The sequence below is a fragment of the Manduca sexta genome, unplaced genomic scaffold (genome assembly GCF_014839805.1).
Source record: "Manduca sexta isolate Smith_Timp_Sample1 unplaced genomic scaffold, JHU_Msex_v1.0 HiC_scaffold_1635, whole genome shotgun sequence".
NCBI lineage: Eukaryota > Metazoa > Arthropoda > Insecta > Lepidoptera > Sphingidae > Manduca > Manduca sexta.
In genome coordinates, this window is record NW_023592519.1 from 1 (window position 1) to 15008 (window position 15008).

Below are 15008 nucleotides of genomic sequence, written 5' to 3' on the forward strand. Positions count from 1 at the left end.
TTATCAATCATCAATCCTAAAAGCAATAACGAGTGATCTCTTACAGCTAAATACTCACTTTGATGCTTATCAGCTAACTGTATTAGGATTGGGAAGGTCCCGTCGTCTGTAGAAACACATGACTTTTGCCTCCACGTTGCCCGAAGGCGTCTTGTTCAGTTCCTCTATCCGCCGGATCTGGTACGGAGACGTCGACGACGTCTCGAAATAGACGCAGTCTGCCAACAAACAATGTACTTGGTTACATTTCATGTAAAACACGTAGCTGTGCAAATGCGGTGACTAACAACGGTTCACACACTAGCCAGTCGACTCCATGCACCGCGCCTCGTGTCGTGGTCATCAGCTATGAGTGAACCGTGCTAGGATTTCAAATGTCATTAATGGATTCAGTGCTTGTTGCTAAGGATAACATTCATTTATAGTTTAAACTTAACAGAGTTGCAACAAAAAATCTAAGAAATAAAGATCACTATCGAGGACTCGGCATCTCTAACGGCCATTATAGTCATACCAACATCGCGCAAATGATTTTGCATATTATATTTTTGATGATATTATTTTATCATATGCGTAGTCTCGTCGTCGTGCTCCAAAATTAAAGGAGTAACAATAACGAACTGTTCTGTAATAATAGATTGGTGTGTTTCCAATACAATATCACGTGAAGAAAAATGTACTCAATTTCAACATTTTATGTGAGGACGTGAAGAACCTCTCCATTAAATATTTGTTTTGATAGACCAATAAAGATAACTCAACTTTTGGACGGAGTAAAGCTGTGATAACAGTTTGTTTCTCAGTATCCAACGGCATGAGAGAAGATACAGGGCCGTTGTGATTGGTTATTATAGTTGTATTTCAATATTAGCCAATCACAACGGCCCTACGTCTACGCACTGCGAAAACTGCCATGCCGTCAGCACTGAGAAACAGACTTGTTATCACAGCCTTACTCGGTCGTTAGATAAAAAACGTTTATGAATAAGGGGGTTAGATGTTGTCTCTATTTTTTCCCGAACACAATCAATTAATTACGGAGATTGACATCGCATTTGTCGGTAAAAGAATAATTCTGTCGAACAAAACACGCCGCCTGGGAGAGCGTTTAATAAACAATGGAATTATAATTTCAATTACGACAAGTAAATTAATGAAAGACATAAAATTTTTCTGACTGGATAAATGTAAACGCTTGACAGTCTGCGATGGCTTTCTAAACAACATTTCGTCAACAGTGAAATGTTTTCGAAAAACTTACATAACTCGATATAAACGTTGATATCACCAAATACGGACAGTCAAAGATTTTCATATTTAGAATCTTTAATAAATAAAATCCTTGTAACATTCTAATGTAAAAAATGCTAAATGAAAACCAAAATTTTGGGCTGTGCGTCGAGTGCCAATTGCGAGGTGATGCGGAACGAACGGGCGGCTAGTTACCGGCGATACTTATGTTGCTTACCGTACCACATGGACAACTAATGTAAAATGGCGCTTTTACCGTTACACCGCGCAACACAACTAAATAACTCGCGCGCATAATGACACGCCGCAAACCTTCGCAGCACCACCACGGCCACACGACCGCGTTACTTTTCGACCATTATTAATCACATGACAATACTCCCAACAAACGTGTATTCAGTTCAGCCAATCATTTGAATCAAAAGAATACAATAAGGTTTAGAGTAAGTGACGAATTTAATAATGCTATGTATTTGTGACACGCATAAGAAATTTCGATTTGTTAGCGAATGTTAATTAGATGAAAATTTATGTTTTGTACTGATAATGCCAAGTTTCTGAGTTAAATGGGTTTTGACTAATTTCGAAAGATTTAAGATAACATTGACACAAGCATGAAAAGGTATGTATTTAAAGATTTGGTTTCAAACTTAATTTTTCATGTCTCACGACTTTTTTATTTTTTTATCAAAGTAGCTACCTTTACAAATGTCTACAAAATCTTGACGAATGGCAACCCAAACAATAAGTTTGGAAAGTATTTTCCTTTTTTCCTACAAAAATAATTAATTAAAGTATTTAAAAATGGATTATTTATAAACAAAATTGGCCTTACAAAGTTCTAGTAAACCTCCGTGATATTTTTAAGAATTTTTATTTTTAGGAATAATATTGGTCTCATGTTTCCTGTAAAGAACATGCTTTTTAAATTAATGATTTTTATCTATATAAAAATTATGCGCGATTCTGTATATGGTATATGATTCTGCGCCTATACGCAGAATCATATACCTAAACTAAATGTAAACATTTTGGAGCTATAATTGTTATAGTTTTCAAATTAAATCCTGCGTGCTATTATTGTACCATACAAACATTTTACACTAATGATATGACGACCACGTGATATAAAATCAAGAACGAGACTCCAGTCCGAAATATATAAAAACTACGCTCGCAAATCATAAGAAATCCTCCATTCTTGTGTTCCCAAGGTGTACTAATTTTAACTGTGAGACGCGGATTCACGTGTTGCCGAATAGAGCGGGCCTGTTACATAATATTAATTTGACAATGTCATTGAACTGTTTGCACAAACCACATGTGATTATACTAAAACCTGTAGTCCTTTGTATTAAAATATAATGAATAGATAAAAAAAATTACACACTCGTATTTGAGAACATGACGAAGTACTTTCTACAAAGTACATGATTCGCATTAGACGAGTACGCACAATAAACGTTTACGATACATCGGCTCAAACGTGCCGCGTGTCCGTGGCGACATGGCGTTTACACCGGGCTGTAGTCTCGAACCTATAGGCAACAGTGGTACCTCTACGCGGGGTTAAATAAAAAAGTATCCGAGGCCGCGCAGATCTGCCCTTTTATAACCAGATTTCATTTAGTCACTATTTATTTAATATACGTTATGTTTGCCAGACCACGAGGTACTCTTATCCTACATGTTGCATAGGTGGATTTGAATGATTAGATTTATATGCGTGGTTATGTGCGCCCTTTAGCATCATATTTTTTATTGCAAATTAAACACAACAGTTTTCGCCAGTATCGAAGTTCAGTACATTAGTGCGTACCGCTGTCCATCTTAGGTTACAGATATTGCATATTGGGTGCGTGGGCGGTGTGGTGTCTATAGTTCCCCGTGTGTAAGTATGGGCTAGAAAACACAAAAGTTACGTTACGGACACCACCTACAGCCGATAGTTATGTATAAGTTGGGGCATTATGCGGCTGATAGCGATGTTAACGCCCCGTTCAGTTTTGCCAAGAAGTGTATTTTGGAACGTGTCAATAACTAAGTGTATAGTAAATTTAGCCTGGACAGCGTCATCAGCGCAGGCCGGCGCAATAATTGCATTTATTGAAAAATGTCTTGGCTACCTATAATGCGCTTCTGGTCTTTCGTTGTTAATTACCATAACTGGCTTCATGGTCACTTGTTAGCGATTTCCAGTTGTCGCTTGGGAATACACTCAAACACACATAAACGTAGTTTTATTGTTTTGTTATTGATATACACACACAAATAAATAATTAAAAGAGTTTAATAAAATTGTTCGTAATTTTAATATACAAATATATTTTCTGCTTTCGTTTCGCTAATTATATTCCCTGCTACTATTTGTCGACAACTAGGCCACGAAATCATTCGCGTGGAAATTCACATCGTAAGTATACCTATAGAGTTACATTTTTTTTAGAAACGTTTAGACCCTTTATGAAAATGGTTACAAACCCAATGGAATGCCAAACGATTTTTTTATACTAAGAATCCACAGCGTCCCTAATGATACGTTAAGCATAATACTATAAACGTATAAAGTAGTATGTTTATCAACTTGTGTCACTCTGTTTTTTTTTTTTTATCTTGTGACACGCCCGTCATTATCCGAGATTTTATTATGTATTTCATTGGCAGTTAACTATGTATGCACACAACAAAACTCATTGTTGAACAAATCGTAAGTATTTTTTTTTTATTTTCATTTACACAGCGGGCATTCGTTGATCCGTTCGGTTGGTTTACGAGTTGCTACACACGTTACTTTAGTGCTAGTTAAATAAATAATAGAAAAAAGAACGTTTAAACACGTTCGGATCGTCGACCGACAGATTTCTGTCATGATGTCACTAATTCGACGCGTATTCAATATCAATGTCATGATGACTTCTGTGCCGCTGCGTGTGTAAACATTATTGTTCTGTAGTATACGAGTTTCAACTTTGTTTCTTTGTGATTGTATCAGTTCGGAGATATCGTAAATATCAAGAGTTAACACTTGGTTTTGAATAGTACAATTCCATTGCGCGTCTTATGTGTGAACCGAATTGATTTTCAGAGTATATCAATAAAGTCGTCGTTTTGAAGATCATTCATATTTGTTAGGGTGGAGTTCAATTAATTACTTAAATAAATGAGGTCCTAGTCTCATGGCAAAACTGTACACATATTATTCCTGACGGCGGGATTTCTGTTTTCAAGCTTATAAATAAACGTTTACGCGGGAAATTAAAGTGGCAGCTTAAGATTTATTGACATAACAGGAAATTTTATTCGTGGCTTTTGCACATATCCTAACGAAAGGGAAAATCCGTGTATTTTTCAGTAAGTAGGTAAGAATACGTTAGATTCTATTCTTGTGTCCTAAATGTTTTATGAACCATCAGACGCGTCCATGTGACCATTACGCAGAGATCAAAACCACCTTCAGCAATGTTGGGATAATGTCAGAGTTGTAACGTTATTTAAGGCATATCCAAGTTCCATTCCTCAATGAAGGTAGGATTTAGTATGACATTTTGTTCTGTAAGACTGAAGGCTAGTACAAAACATATGCTATCGACACAATCCTTAGAAATCGAACATGAGCCATGTGTGTCCGGCTGTTGATACCTTTTACCTATAAGCAATGTGCATTGTGTATACACCGAAGTAAATAAATAGAGTGCACCCCGCAGGCATAGCTTTTAAAAGCAGGTGAACCAAACGAAGGTGAATAAAAACGTAAAAGGTAGCAATGTTGCAAGCCTTTGTGACAAAACCCTGTGGCACGCACGAGGCCGTGTGACGTAGGCCCTTCAAGTTCATATTATTATTAGGTCGTATATTCAAATCGACGCGGCGATAATTAAGACGTAGTTTACACTAGTTTGTATTATTTAAAACTTGAAGGCGTCAATACAAAAATCATCCATGATGTCTAGAATCCTTCAATGATAGTAATAAGAATATATGGTTAAACAGCAAGCGATTGTTAATTCATCATAGACATTTCCATGTGTATGAATCAACTTGTGGGTTTGTCTTTAGCATGGGTTTATATCTTATCTGTTCGGACCTGGTTTCTATACGGCCGTAAGACCCATAGGTCCTATCACGACAGTTTGATGTGGAGTTGAGTCTATGTCGTTAGAAACTGAATAATTAGGTATTCATTAGTTACTGAACATAAGTTCTTTTTATTTTACATGTTAAAAGTGACTCCACTGCACCTGATGGTAAGTGTAGTAGGGTCCGGATAGAATGTCCATTGGCGAGAGATGATGCCGGCATGTTTGAAACCGGATACACAGACTGATCCCGGAACGTGACACACATACTTGGAGCACTATTGCGTGCACTCGGGGCCTTGTGTACGGTGGTCGCTAACCGGGCGGAAACAAACACCCCACCACTGACAATATTTTTAAATTCAGTTGTGGCAAAATCTAATTTGTAACATACAAATTAGTATAATAGTAAATATAGAGTAACCATACATCAATTACGCCACACTAATTTCATTATTTTTGAGCCCTCCTCCTGCTTATCACATTTGTAGGACCCCGTCTCGGCCTCACATAATATATTGCAATTGGCCGGTGTGACGTCACATACTATATTGCAATTTTTTACACAGTACCAATTTCAAGAGAGCATGTTTTGTTAAGTTTTTCGTTTGCAGTATTTTTGTGTTTCAATATTCTTTAAATTTCCAAATTTGACGTCATGAAACTTATGACTGGCCCTTGTCAGATAATGTCACACTTAGTCGACCTTCTTCCCCGCCCTTAAAATGTGTCATAATTTATGGATAGTATATTTGTAACTTGTATTTTCGGACTACCTGACGCGGATCATCGCGGACAATGTACCAGCAATGCATGCGGATTTGCAGCTTTCACCGATGGTGTGGCAATAATTATTGGCTTGCCCTTTGATATGACAGGGCATGAACATTGTCATACTTCGCTGCATGCGATTGTACTTTCTCCTTACAGGTATTTTCGTGACTTTGGTTTAGTGATATTTACGCTATAATGCTCGAAGTACAAATTGAGTCAAATGTCTCAGTACAAATTGTATATTCATTTAGTTAGTAAGTTAGAAGAAACTTCGACTGTTTTTGAGCATAGAGGTCGATAACATGGCCGAGAAATGTGTATAGGCGACTTCAGTTTCCGGTATGGGTGTTGTGCATATTATGAAAGTGATTTGTTGTTATAATCAGATCATGTACTGCGTACTAATATGTGTACAGGACTATCCTTTTATAATTATCTTTATGTCTACTTCAACTACGTAATTACATCTAATTAAGGTAGAATTTGTGACTCATATATGAGCACTAATATAACAAACTATTTTTTGAAATTTACATATTCACAAACAAAACTGATACCATTACAGTACAGTGTACATTTAAACATTTTATTTGCATTTTAGTACATACCATTCGAGCCAGTAACAGATAGGTCTGCTTAAGTAATGGGTCATTGAACTCATACTTTCACATAACTGAAGGTTACTTTAATAAATAAATTCTCATGTAAACGGTTTGTGCAATTTCAGGAATGTACCTGCGACCTTTGTCTATCTGGAGCTAGGCAACTAAAATCTGTATAGTTTTAAATTATTTGCTTCTAATATATTATGCAAGTTTATTGCAATAGTTGGTAAGGTAGTTACTACATACTATCTTGTATTGAATAATATTTACACATTTGAATAGAAGTATATTGATATATAGAAATATTACTTTCATAATCTATTCTCCATTTATACTCTAAGCACTATTAGAAATTATGAAAATCCTTGTACTTTTTACACACATTTGAATATCTTTCTAATTTGTCCAACTTTTATTAACATATGCCTTTTGCTTTGTGTATGATTTGTAGGCCACAAAATATAATAGTCAGCAAACAACTTGACCACTATACCCCATAGTTGAGGATTTATTGTATGGAAACTTATACAATACAAGCTTTCCCGGCTATACGGCAGTGTGGTAAGATGTTTGCTGGTTATTAAAGGTAATCTCAAAATATAACTTGTCCAAAAGTAATTGTTATAAATTCCCACATTTGGGTTGACTTAGTTAGAGTTCACAAGTCACCTACCTACCTATCACTTGACTGTCAATTGATAAATGCAGGTAGCCCTTGAGGGCACACCTTTAATGTTTATAAAATAAAGTTCAATTTTTGACACACCAAACAATCCAAAGCTAAAGTAACATATTTTTCAATACAACTTTTGAGTGATATCTAAAAAATTCTCAATCACAAAATATTTCATAATACCCAACCAATGATTGTCATTTCGTTTTTAGTTATCTCATGTCCTTGAATACAATATTTTATACTGAATTCTATACACAATGCTAGTTCTTAAAAATAGCTTTTAAACTTGTTACATAGATTGAAAAGTTTTCTAATGGCATTCAACGTAAGCTATGCAGTTTCAAAAATATCATTTTCCTCTATGCCAAAATAACAGGTTAAATCTAATACCGAAAATCTAGACTTAACACATAATGTAGAGAAGAAAGCCTTAACAAAATTTATCCTAGTATATGTCTTCAAACATTTAGAAAATATAAATAACACTAATACCCTTTTTGACCAATATGTCTGTGGTTAAGAGTAAAAATTAGAGGGAAATAAAATATTAAATACAATCAGTTTTTATTATGGTTTTGTGTTAGTTTTCTATTAAAATTATGACTATGTGGATAATATTTTAACATTTACATTCTCAAGAATAAAATTATTTCAATATCACTAAAATGTTATATTGAACATTTCATTATTCAATGCGCCTAAAATAGTTCTTACACAAATCTGATAAAAGGAGCATAGTGTTTGTTTACGCAATCACTGTTTGATTGATGTTTGGATCTATTTTACAATATGTGATGGGTAAACACAAACAGTTCACAGGCATCATTCTAATGGGTATAGAGTTTAACATAATCACTTGCCAAGTGCCAACTGATTATAGGAAATATCCCAAGTTTTGTGGTGGTATTCCTGTTAGAAGTCCTGATAGACAGCAAGTCAAATATTTGTGTTAAAATAATTAAATTCAGCATTTTATGCTTTTATTGTTACAAGTTATAATATTTTAGAAAGAAACATTTCAACTTATTAAAGTAGAATTTTATCAATCCAGTGATATATAAAAAAATTAAATTCTAAATAATGTATCTATGCCTAGAAGTTGTATTTAAAATTCAGTTATAAGTTTGAAACTTTCAGTTACATTTTGAAAAACAGGTTTCACCTAAGTCAGGTAAGAGTTATTAACAAAGTTCAGTCTTTAAGAAAAAAGCAATGTAGTGAATGTAGGTCAAGTAATTCTTTGTCAGACACACAAGAGTATTGCATGTGCAGGCATTTGAGGTCACTACATAAATGATAATACTCAATATGTGCGAAAATTACCCTGTTAAATATTTCTTAAGTCAATAAAAACGAGACAAAGATACAAGGAAATTGCATATACATAATTAAAAAAATAGATAATTGTTACAAGCATTGCAAATGTGATCAAACAAAGGTAGCATAACCTTTTAGAAGAGCACAACATTATATTGTAGGAAGTAATACAAAAGGAAGACTTAATTAACATTCGACGCGAGCTGCGAGGTCCGCGGAGCGCCGACCACCGAGCGCGGCACATGAGGCGGCCGAGCTCGGGCAGGCGGCTCGCGGCTGGCGGCGCCGCGGCGGTACGCGACAACAACCCGCCGAGGCGCCGGCACCCACCGCCTAAACACCGCGCGATATTGCCCTAACCGACACTAAATCATCACTTCCGACTTCCTCGGCGCTTGTCGCGCTCAAAATCATCGCGTACCCCACAGAAACATCCCACTCTCATACTTAAAATGTTTTGACAACATTGAATATAACCTAAAATATCATGTTGAAATCAACAATTCTTCCTCAAACAATCCCAGAAATATCCATTCGCGATAAACAATCGAAGCCGCTTCGTGTTCAACTACTCGCACTCAGATACGCAAGCCGATACAATGATACCTAGATGCAAATGCTAATGTCCTATTTGACGAAATTTGGTAAAATATAATTTTCCGGTAACATTGCTTTAAAAGCGGCAGAAAACGCGGTAACCTCTTAAATTTCGACAAATCAGGCGATATTGGGAGATATACCATTATTGAACTAATTAATGTGAGCAATTAATGAAGGTACGACAATCAAAGCAAAGCACCGCTAGTCTGGCGGTGAACCGGCGAAGCTACAACAAAAATAACCAATTATTCCTACTTACCGCCGACTCTGTACATATTCGCAGCCATTTTTATACACAATCACTATTCATTAACACTTAATTAATCTACATCTGACACAATTAATAACTATAACACTATGTAATTGAGCTTTTAACAATGTTTTTCATCACGTTAACTCCGGACGCCTTTCGCTGATCGCCATTTTCTTTCACACTACTAATTTGGCCAGTGCGCAGTCGCACTTTTTGGCGTAAACTTCTTGCTCTTGAAACAAAGCAATAGCATGTTATCAATTATGTGTACACAAATTATATTCAAATGACTGTTGTTTTAATATAAAATCCCAGTTATTTTACAAATATTGTCCATAATTGAAATATAATTTACTATGTCCTAAAAATAAAAAAAATAATTCATTCAAGAACATTCCGTTACTATACAGAATGTGTTCAACTCAACTTCACAATTTTCTTTTTATAAAAGGAGAGTTGTTTATAACACTTTGATTTTAGGTACGCGTTTTGTCACTTTTAGCACTATTTATACTAAAAATACGTATTTTAAAAAAAATATATACGTATGTCTTTTTTTAATTGTGAAACAGAATGCAAACAAATATATTTCTGGAATTACATGTAAAGGAACGTTGTTTATAGGCATAGACAAGACACGCTCGTTCACTCTATGCGCAAAATTCTACAATCTATGATTAACCATAAATATTGGATATGCCTTATCTTGAAAATATAATCATGCATTTATTTTACACTAAAAATATTATTTATCTGAATTTTAATTAAAGAAAAATCAATAAAATCCTTTAATTTATGTTGCGTTTCCAAAAATGACGTGGCTTGTATGACAGCTGATTTGTCTATGATTTTGACAACTGCCAAATCAGCCAGCCTCTCGTCCAGTCTGTTGAAATTAGTGAAAAAATCCAATATACATCATATTTCTGAATGAATACCTTGTAGGACTGTGATATTGCGCGTATGTGGCTTGTTTTGAAATACCGCATGACAACGTGGTATGTAAAACATGTTAATAGTGTGTTACGTATAGCATTTCGAGTGTTCTGTGATCGGTGTTTTCCAATTTGATTCATTGTAGATCAGCAATATGGCCACGTACGAGGAGTTTATCCAACAGAACGAAGACCGGGATGGCATACGGTTTACGTGGAACGTATGGCCGTCGAGTAGGATCGAGACTACAAGGCTGGTGGTGCCCCTAGCATGTTTGTACCAACCGCTGAAGGAGCGGCCCGACCTGCCGCCCATTCAATACGAACCCGTGCTGTGTACGCGTAACACTTGCAGAGCTATATTGAATCCGATGTGCCAAGTGGATTATAGAGCTAAATTATGGGTGTGCAACTTCTGCTTCCAAAGGAATCCTGTAAGTGCATTGAAACTTAAAATTTGTATTGATTTATATTTGTAAATTTAAGCCATAATCGCCACAACAAATACTGTATATTTGGGCTTTTCCATTATGTTTATTATATTATAGTTTTATCTTATACAAATTAAAATATTGCATTCTTTATAATTTTCTTGTAATAAATAGAAAACATTATACATGAATACCAAATATATGCTACTACAGTGTATATACCCTAAAGATTGAAATAACAGTCTTAATACCCACCATGAGTCATAAAAACATATCATTTAGTAAGTATAGATTATTGTAATCATGGTTATAATTTTGACTTTTCTTTTCAGTTTCCTCCACAATATGCTGCCATTTCCGAGCAGCATCAACCTGCAGAATTGATTCCAAACTTCTCAACAATAGAGTACACTATCACCCGTGCCCAGACTATGCCACCGATATACCTCCCTGGGTTGTTGACACATGCATGGATGAAGAGGAACTTGGAGCACTGAAGGATTCTCTCCAGACTTCATTGAGTCTTATGCCACAGAATGCCCTGGTTGGATTGATCACATTTGGCCGTATGGTCCAAATCCATGAGTTGAGTAAGTATTGCATTGGCTGGTCTAGTTTTATTATGTAATTTTTTTTCAAATTGTGATTTAAGGTGCTTGATAATAATCATTTACTATTGCAATTTGGGGTTAAAAATACTGAAGACCATAGTATTGTGAATTTTAGTATCTTGTAATTGTGTCTTTTAAAAGTCATATTTGAATAACTTTTTCATAATTGCATTAAAATTTTAAATAATTTTGCTTTATTTCTCCTAAAAAACAACTTTACAATATTTTTACAGGCATAGAAGGCATTTCCAAATGCTATGTCTTCAAGGGTACCAAAGACTTGACAGCGAAACAGATTCAAGAACAACTGGCTATTGGTCGTGTTAATGCACCAAATCCCCAGCAACATCCAGGGCAACAAACTCCGTTGCCACCAGCACACCGGTTCCTACAACCTGTTAAGCAATGTGACATGGCGCTTACTGATTTGCTTGGAGAACTTGGGCGTGATCCTTGGCCTTTGGGCGTTGGTAAGAGAACCACTCCGTAGCAGCGGCGTGGCCCTTTCACTAGCTGTGGGTCTGTTGGAAGTAACTTACCCTAACACTGGTGCAAGAATCATGATGTTCCTCGGAGGTCCCTGTTCTCAAGGTCCGGGCCAGGTTGTCAACGATGAGCTGAAGCAGCCTATCCGTTCTCACCATGACATTCAGAAGGACAACGCCAAGTACATGAAGAAGGCGATAAAGCATTATGAAGCATTGTCAATTAGGTCCATAGCGAGCGGTCATTCAATTGATATCTACTCATGTGCCCTAGATCAGACAGGTTTAATGGAGATGAAACAGTGCTGTAATTCTACAGGGTGAGTTGTATTTTTAATCTTTTTTTCTTGTTTGTAATTCATGATCTACATTCAATATTTGTGAAGCTGTATAACGGCCTTAGCCATAAATTGTATGCATACTACAAATTTATAACTAGTCCACTCGATGTATGAATTTCTATAGATTTTTTATTGTAATTAAATACTTTTCTCTTATAGTGGCCACATGGTAATGGGTGATTCTTTCAATTCATCCCTATTTAAGCAGACATTCCAGAGAGTATTCGCTAAGGATACGAAGGGTGATTACAAGATGGCCTTCAATGGAACATTAGAAGTGAAATGCAGTAGAGAACTGAAAAGTAAGTTAGCAGTAGTGGTGGTCTTTTATATCCTTACCTTAAGGGACGAAGCGCCCGTGTGAAAGGATTTTCGGGACAGAAGTCCCGCTATACATTTTTCCAGGATAGACAGCAGCCCATGTCCTTCCCAGGGTCTCAAACTATCTTCATATGAAATTTCATCATAATCCATTGGGTGTTTTCGGGTATATTCCATTGAGGGAGGCAGATGCGCCAGGGAACTATGTTTAAAAAGGTTTTTTTTTAAAACAATGTAACTTCAAATGTTTACACGGAGCAAGCAACAGAACCTCTGATAAGAAATATATTTTGTCCGTATTTTCAACATTTTTCATTGATACTCAGCTTCTATTGGTCATAGCGTGATATTATATAGCCCAAAACCTTCCTCAATAAATGTGCTATCTAGGTTATATATTTTTAAATTTCATTATTAAGTGTATAAGTTAAGTAATCTCATAAAATTCTATTTGCTGTCGACAGTTTCGGGCGCAATCGGTTCGTGCGTATCTCTGAACGTGAAGGGTCCGTGCGTGTCTGATCAGGAGGTGGGGATGGGCAACACCTGTCAGTGGAAGATGTGTACCTTCACACCCAGCACCACTATGGGGATATTCTTCGAGGTAATCTGGTGTAATATTTTTGTTAGTATTTTTTTTCTGATTGGCCAAAATAGATGTTATAGAATATAGAGACAGTCAACCAGGAACAGCTAAGAAAAATATGTATATATCTAGCCCTTGTATATCCCTGTTGTGGGTTCAGTGATCTCTCTATAAGGGAAGAGGATCTAAGGAGTTGGCTATGGGCTAAGAGAGAAAGAAAAAAATCTGTCATAGCATCACACTGTTTGTAATTGTGTTATAAAAATGTGGCGCATATAAAAAAAAAATGTTTAGTTATGTTTGAACACTGTTTCTGCATCTAAGTTTAAAGTGCCAAATGCTGTAATTTTTAATTGCAGTTTGTAATTTGTTCTTATCGCAAATTTTATACTGAGACTGATTCAATTTCCTTTGTATTATTATGTGATTGTTTCTCAAATATGAGGCATATAATCCTAGCACAAAGCTTGGAGTACATATTTTTATATTATATATAAAAGATTTTCTATTTTATCCTATCCATATTCATTCCCTAGGTGGTAAACCAACACGCCGCAGTCCCTCAAGGTGGTCGCGGCTGCGTGCAGTTTATCACGCAGTACCAGCACTCCAGCGGGCAGAGGCGCGTGCGCGTCACCACCGTCGCTCGAAAGTGAGTTGAGATTAATTGATGATGATGAAGACTGCAATGTAGGAATGTCAGAGTGAAGTTTAGTCACATAGAACAAAAAAACTGATATGATGAAAGTGCCTATAGTCCCAATTCTAGTCACCCACATTACAACAGTTTTGCTATCATCCTTAACCTGTATGGTCCCCTGGTATAGCTTTTATATATATGCATCTTTACAAACAAACATAGTATGACGACCTTATCTTATAAGGGTAAGCAGAGTCTATAGACTGTCACTTTTTTCGCTACCTCCACCTTCAATCAATCAAGCATTCCTGTTCTCGGCTAGCATACTATTCTCCTGATCTATACTTAACTAAATTGTTTGCAGTTGGGGCGACGCGGCGGTGAGCATGCACCACATCGCGGCCGGGTTCGACCAGGAGGCGGCGGCGGTGGTGATGGCGCGGCTGGTGGTGTACCGCGCCGAGCTCGAGGACGGGCCCGACGTGCTGCGCTGGCTCGACAGGATGCTCATCAGACTGGTACGGGACGAATTTCAATAAATAATTTATTACTATTTTTCCTAATATTTTTCCTAAATTAAAAATAAACAAGAAGGAAATAGCAATTGATTGGTAAAATAGAGTCTCAGCTTGACTGCTGTCTAAGGTATAGAACCCAGCCAGAGCTGATTGTCTTTCCTTTTATCATAAATTTTTGGCTTAGTAACAAAATGTGAGTTTAACAACACAGTCTCATCAATTATTGCTGTGCACCGAAATATGCGAATTACTTATATTGTATAAGATCAATCAGTTTTTATGCTTTATCATAGTGGCTCTACACTTTCTGATGGTCAATAAAGTTTAACCCAAATGTGAATGCATTTGGGTCCTTGGGATAATGCTACACATTATTCTTTATCTTCATTGTGAATTTTATTTGGTTAAAATAATACCACGCAACAGACAATTTAGCATCTTATAGTACTTACTTATTAAATTTATTTTGCAGTGTCAAAAGTTCGGCGAGTACGGCAAAGACGATCCGAACAGTTTCCGTCTGTCGGAGAACTTCAGTCTGTACCCGCAGTTCATGTACCACCTGCGTCGTTCGCAGTTCCTGCAGGT

The 15008-nt window shown here is 36.3% G+C and overlaps 2 protein-coding genes across 2 annotated transcripts; one reads left to right on the top strand and one right to left on the bottom strand.

The window, feature by feature from the left end:
* Window positions 1-85: 85 nt before the first annotated feature.
* Window positions 86-9938, bottom strand: LOC119191550 (metastasis-associated protein MTA3-like; the record flags this gene model as incomplete). Its single annotated transcript, XM_037445437.1, is given in 2 exon segments — window positions 86-218; window positions 9559-9938. Coding segments are annotated over 2 exon segments (161 nt in total), but the record flags the coding sequence as incomplete, so codon positions are not given.
* Window positions 9939-10642: 704 nt separating this feature from the next.
* Window positions 10643-15002, top strand: LOC119191549 (protein transport protein Sec23A-like; the record flags this gene model as incomplete). The annotated part of the gene is given in 10 exon segments (XM_037445436.1): window positions 10643-10921; window positions 11251-11367; window positions 11370-11508; window positions 11763-12007; window positions 12009-12334; window positions 12515-12657; window positions 13141-13280; window positions 13799-13914; window positions 14267-14420; window positions 14893-15002. Coding segments are annotated over 10 exon segments (1769 nt in total), but the record flags the coding sequence as incomplete, so codon positions are not given.
* Window positions 15003-15008: the final 6 nt, after the last annotated feature.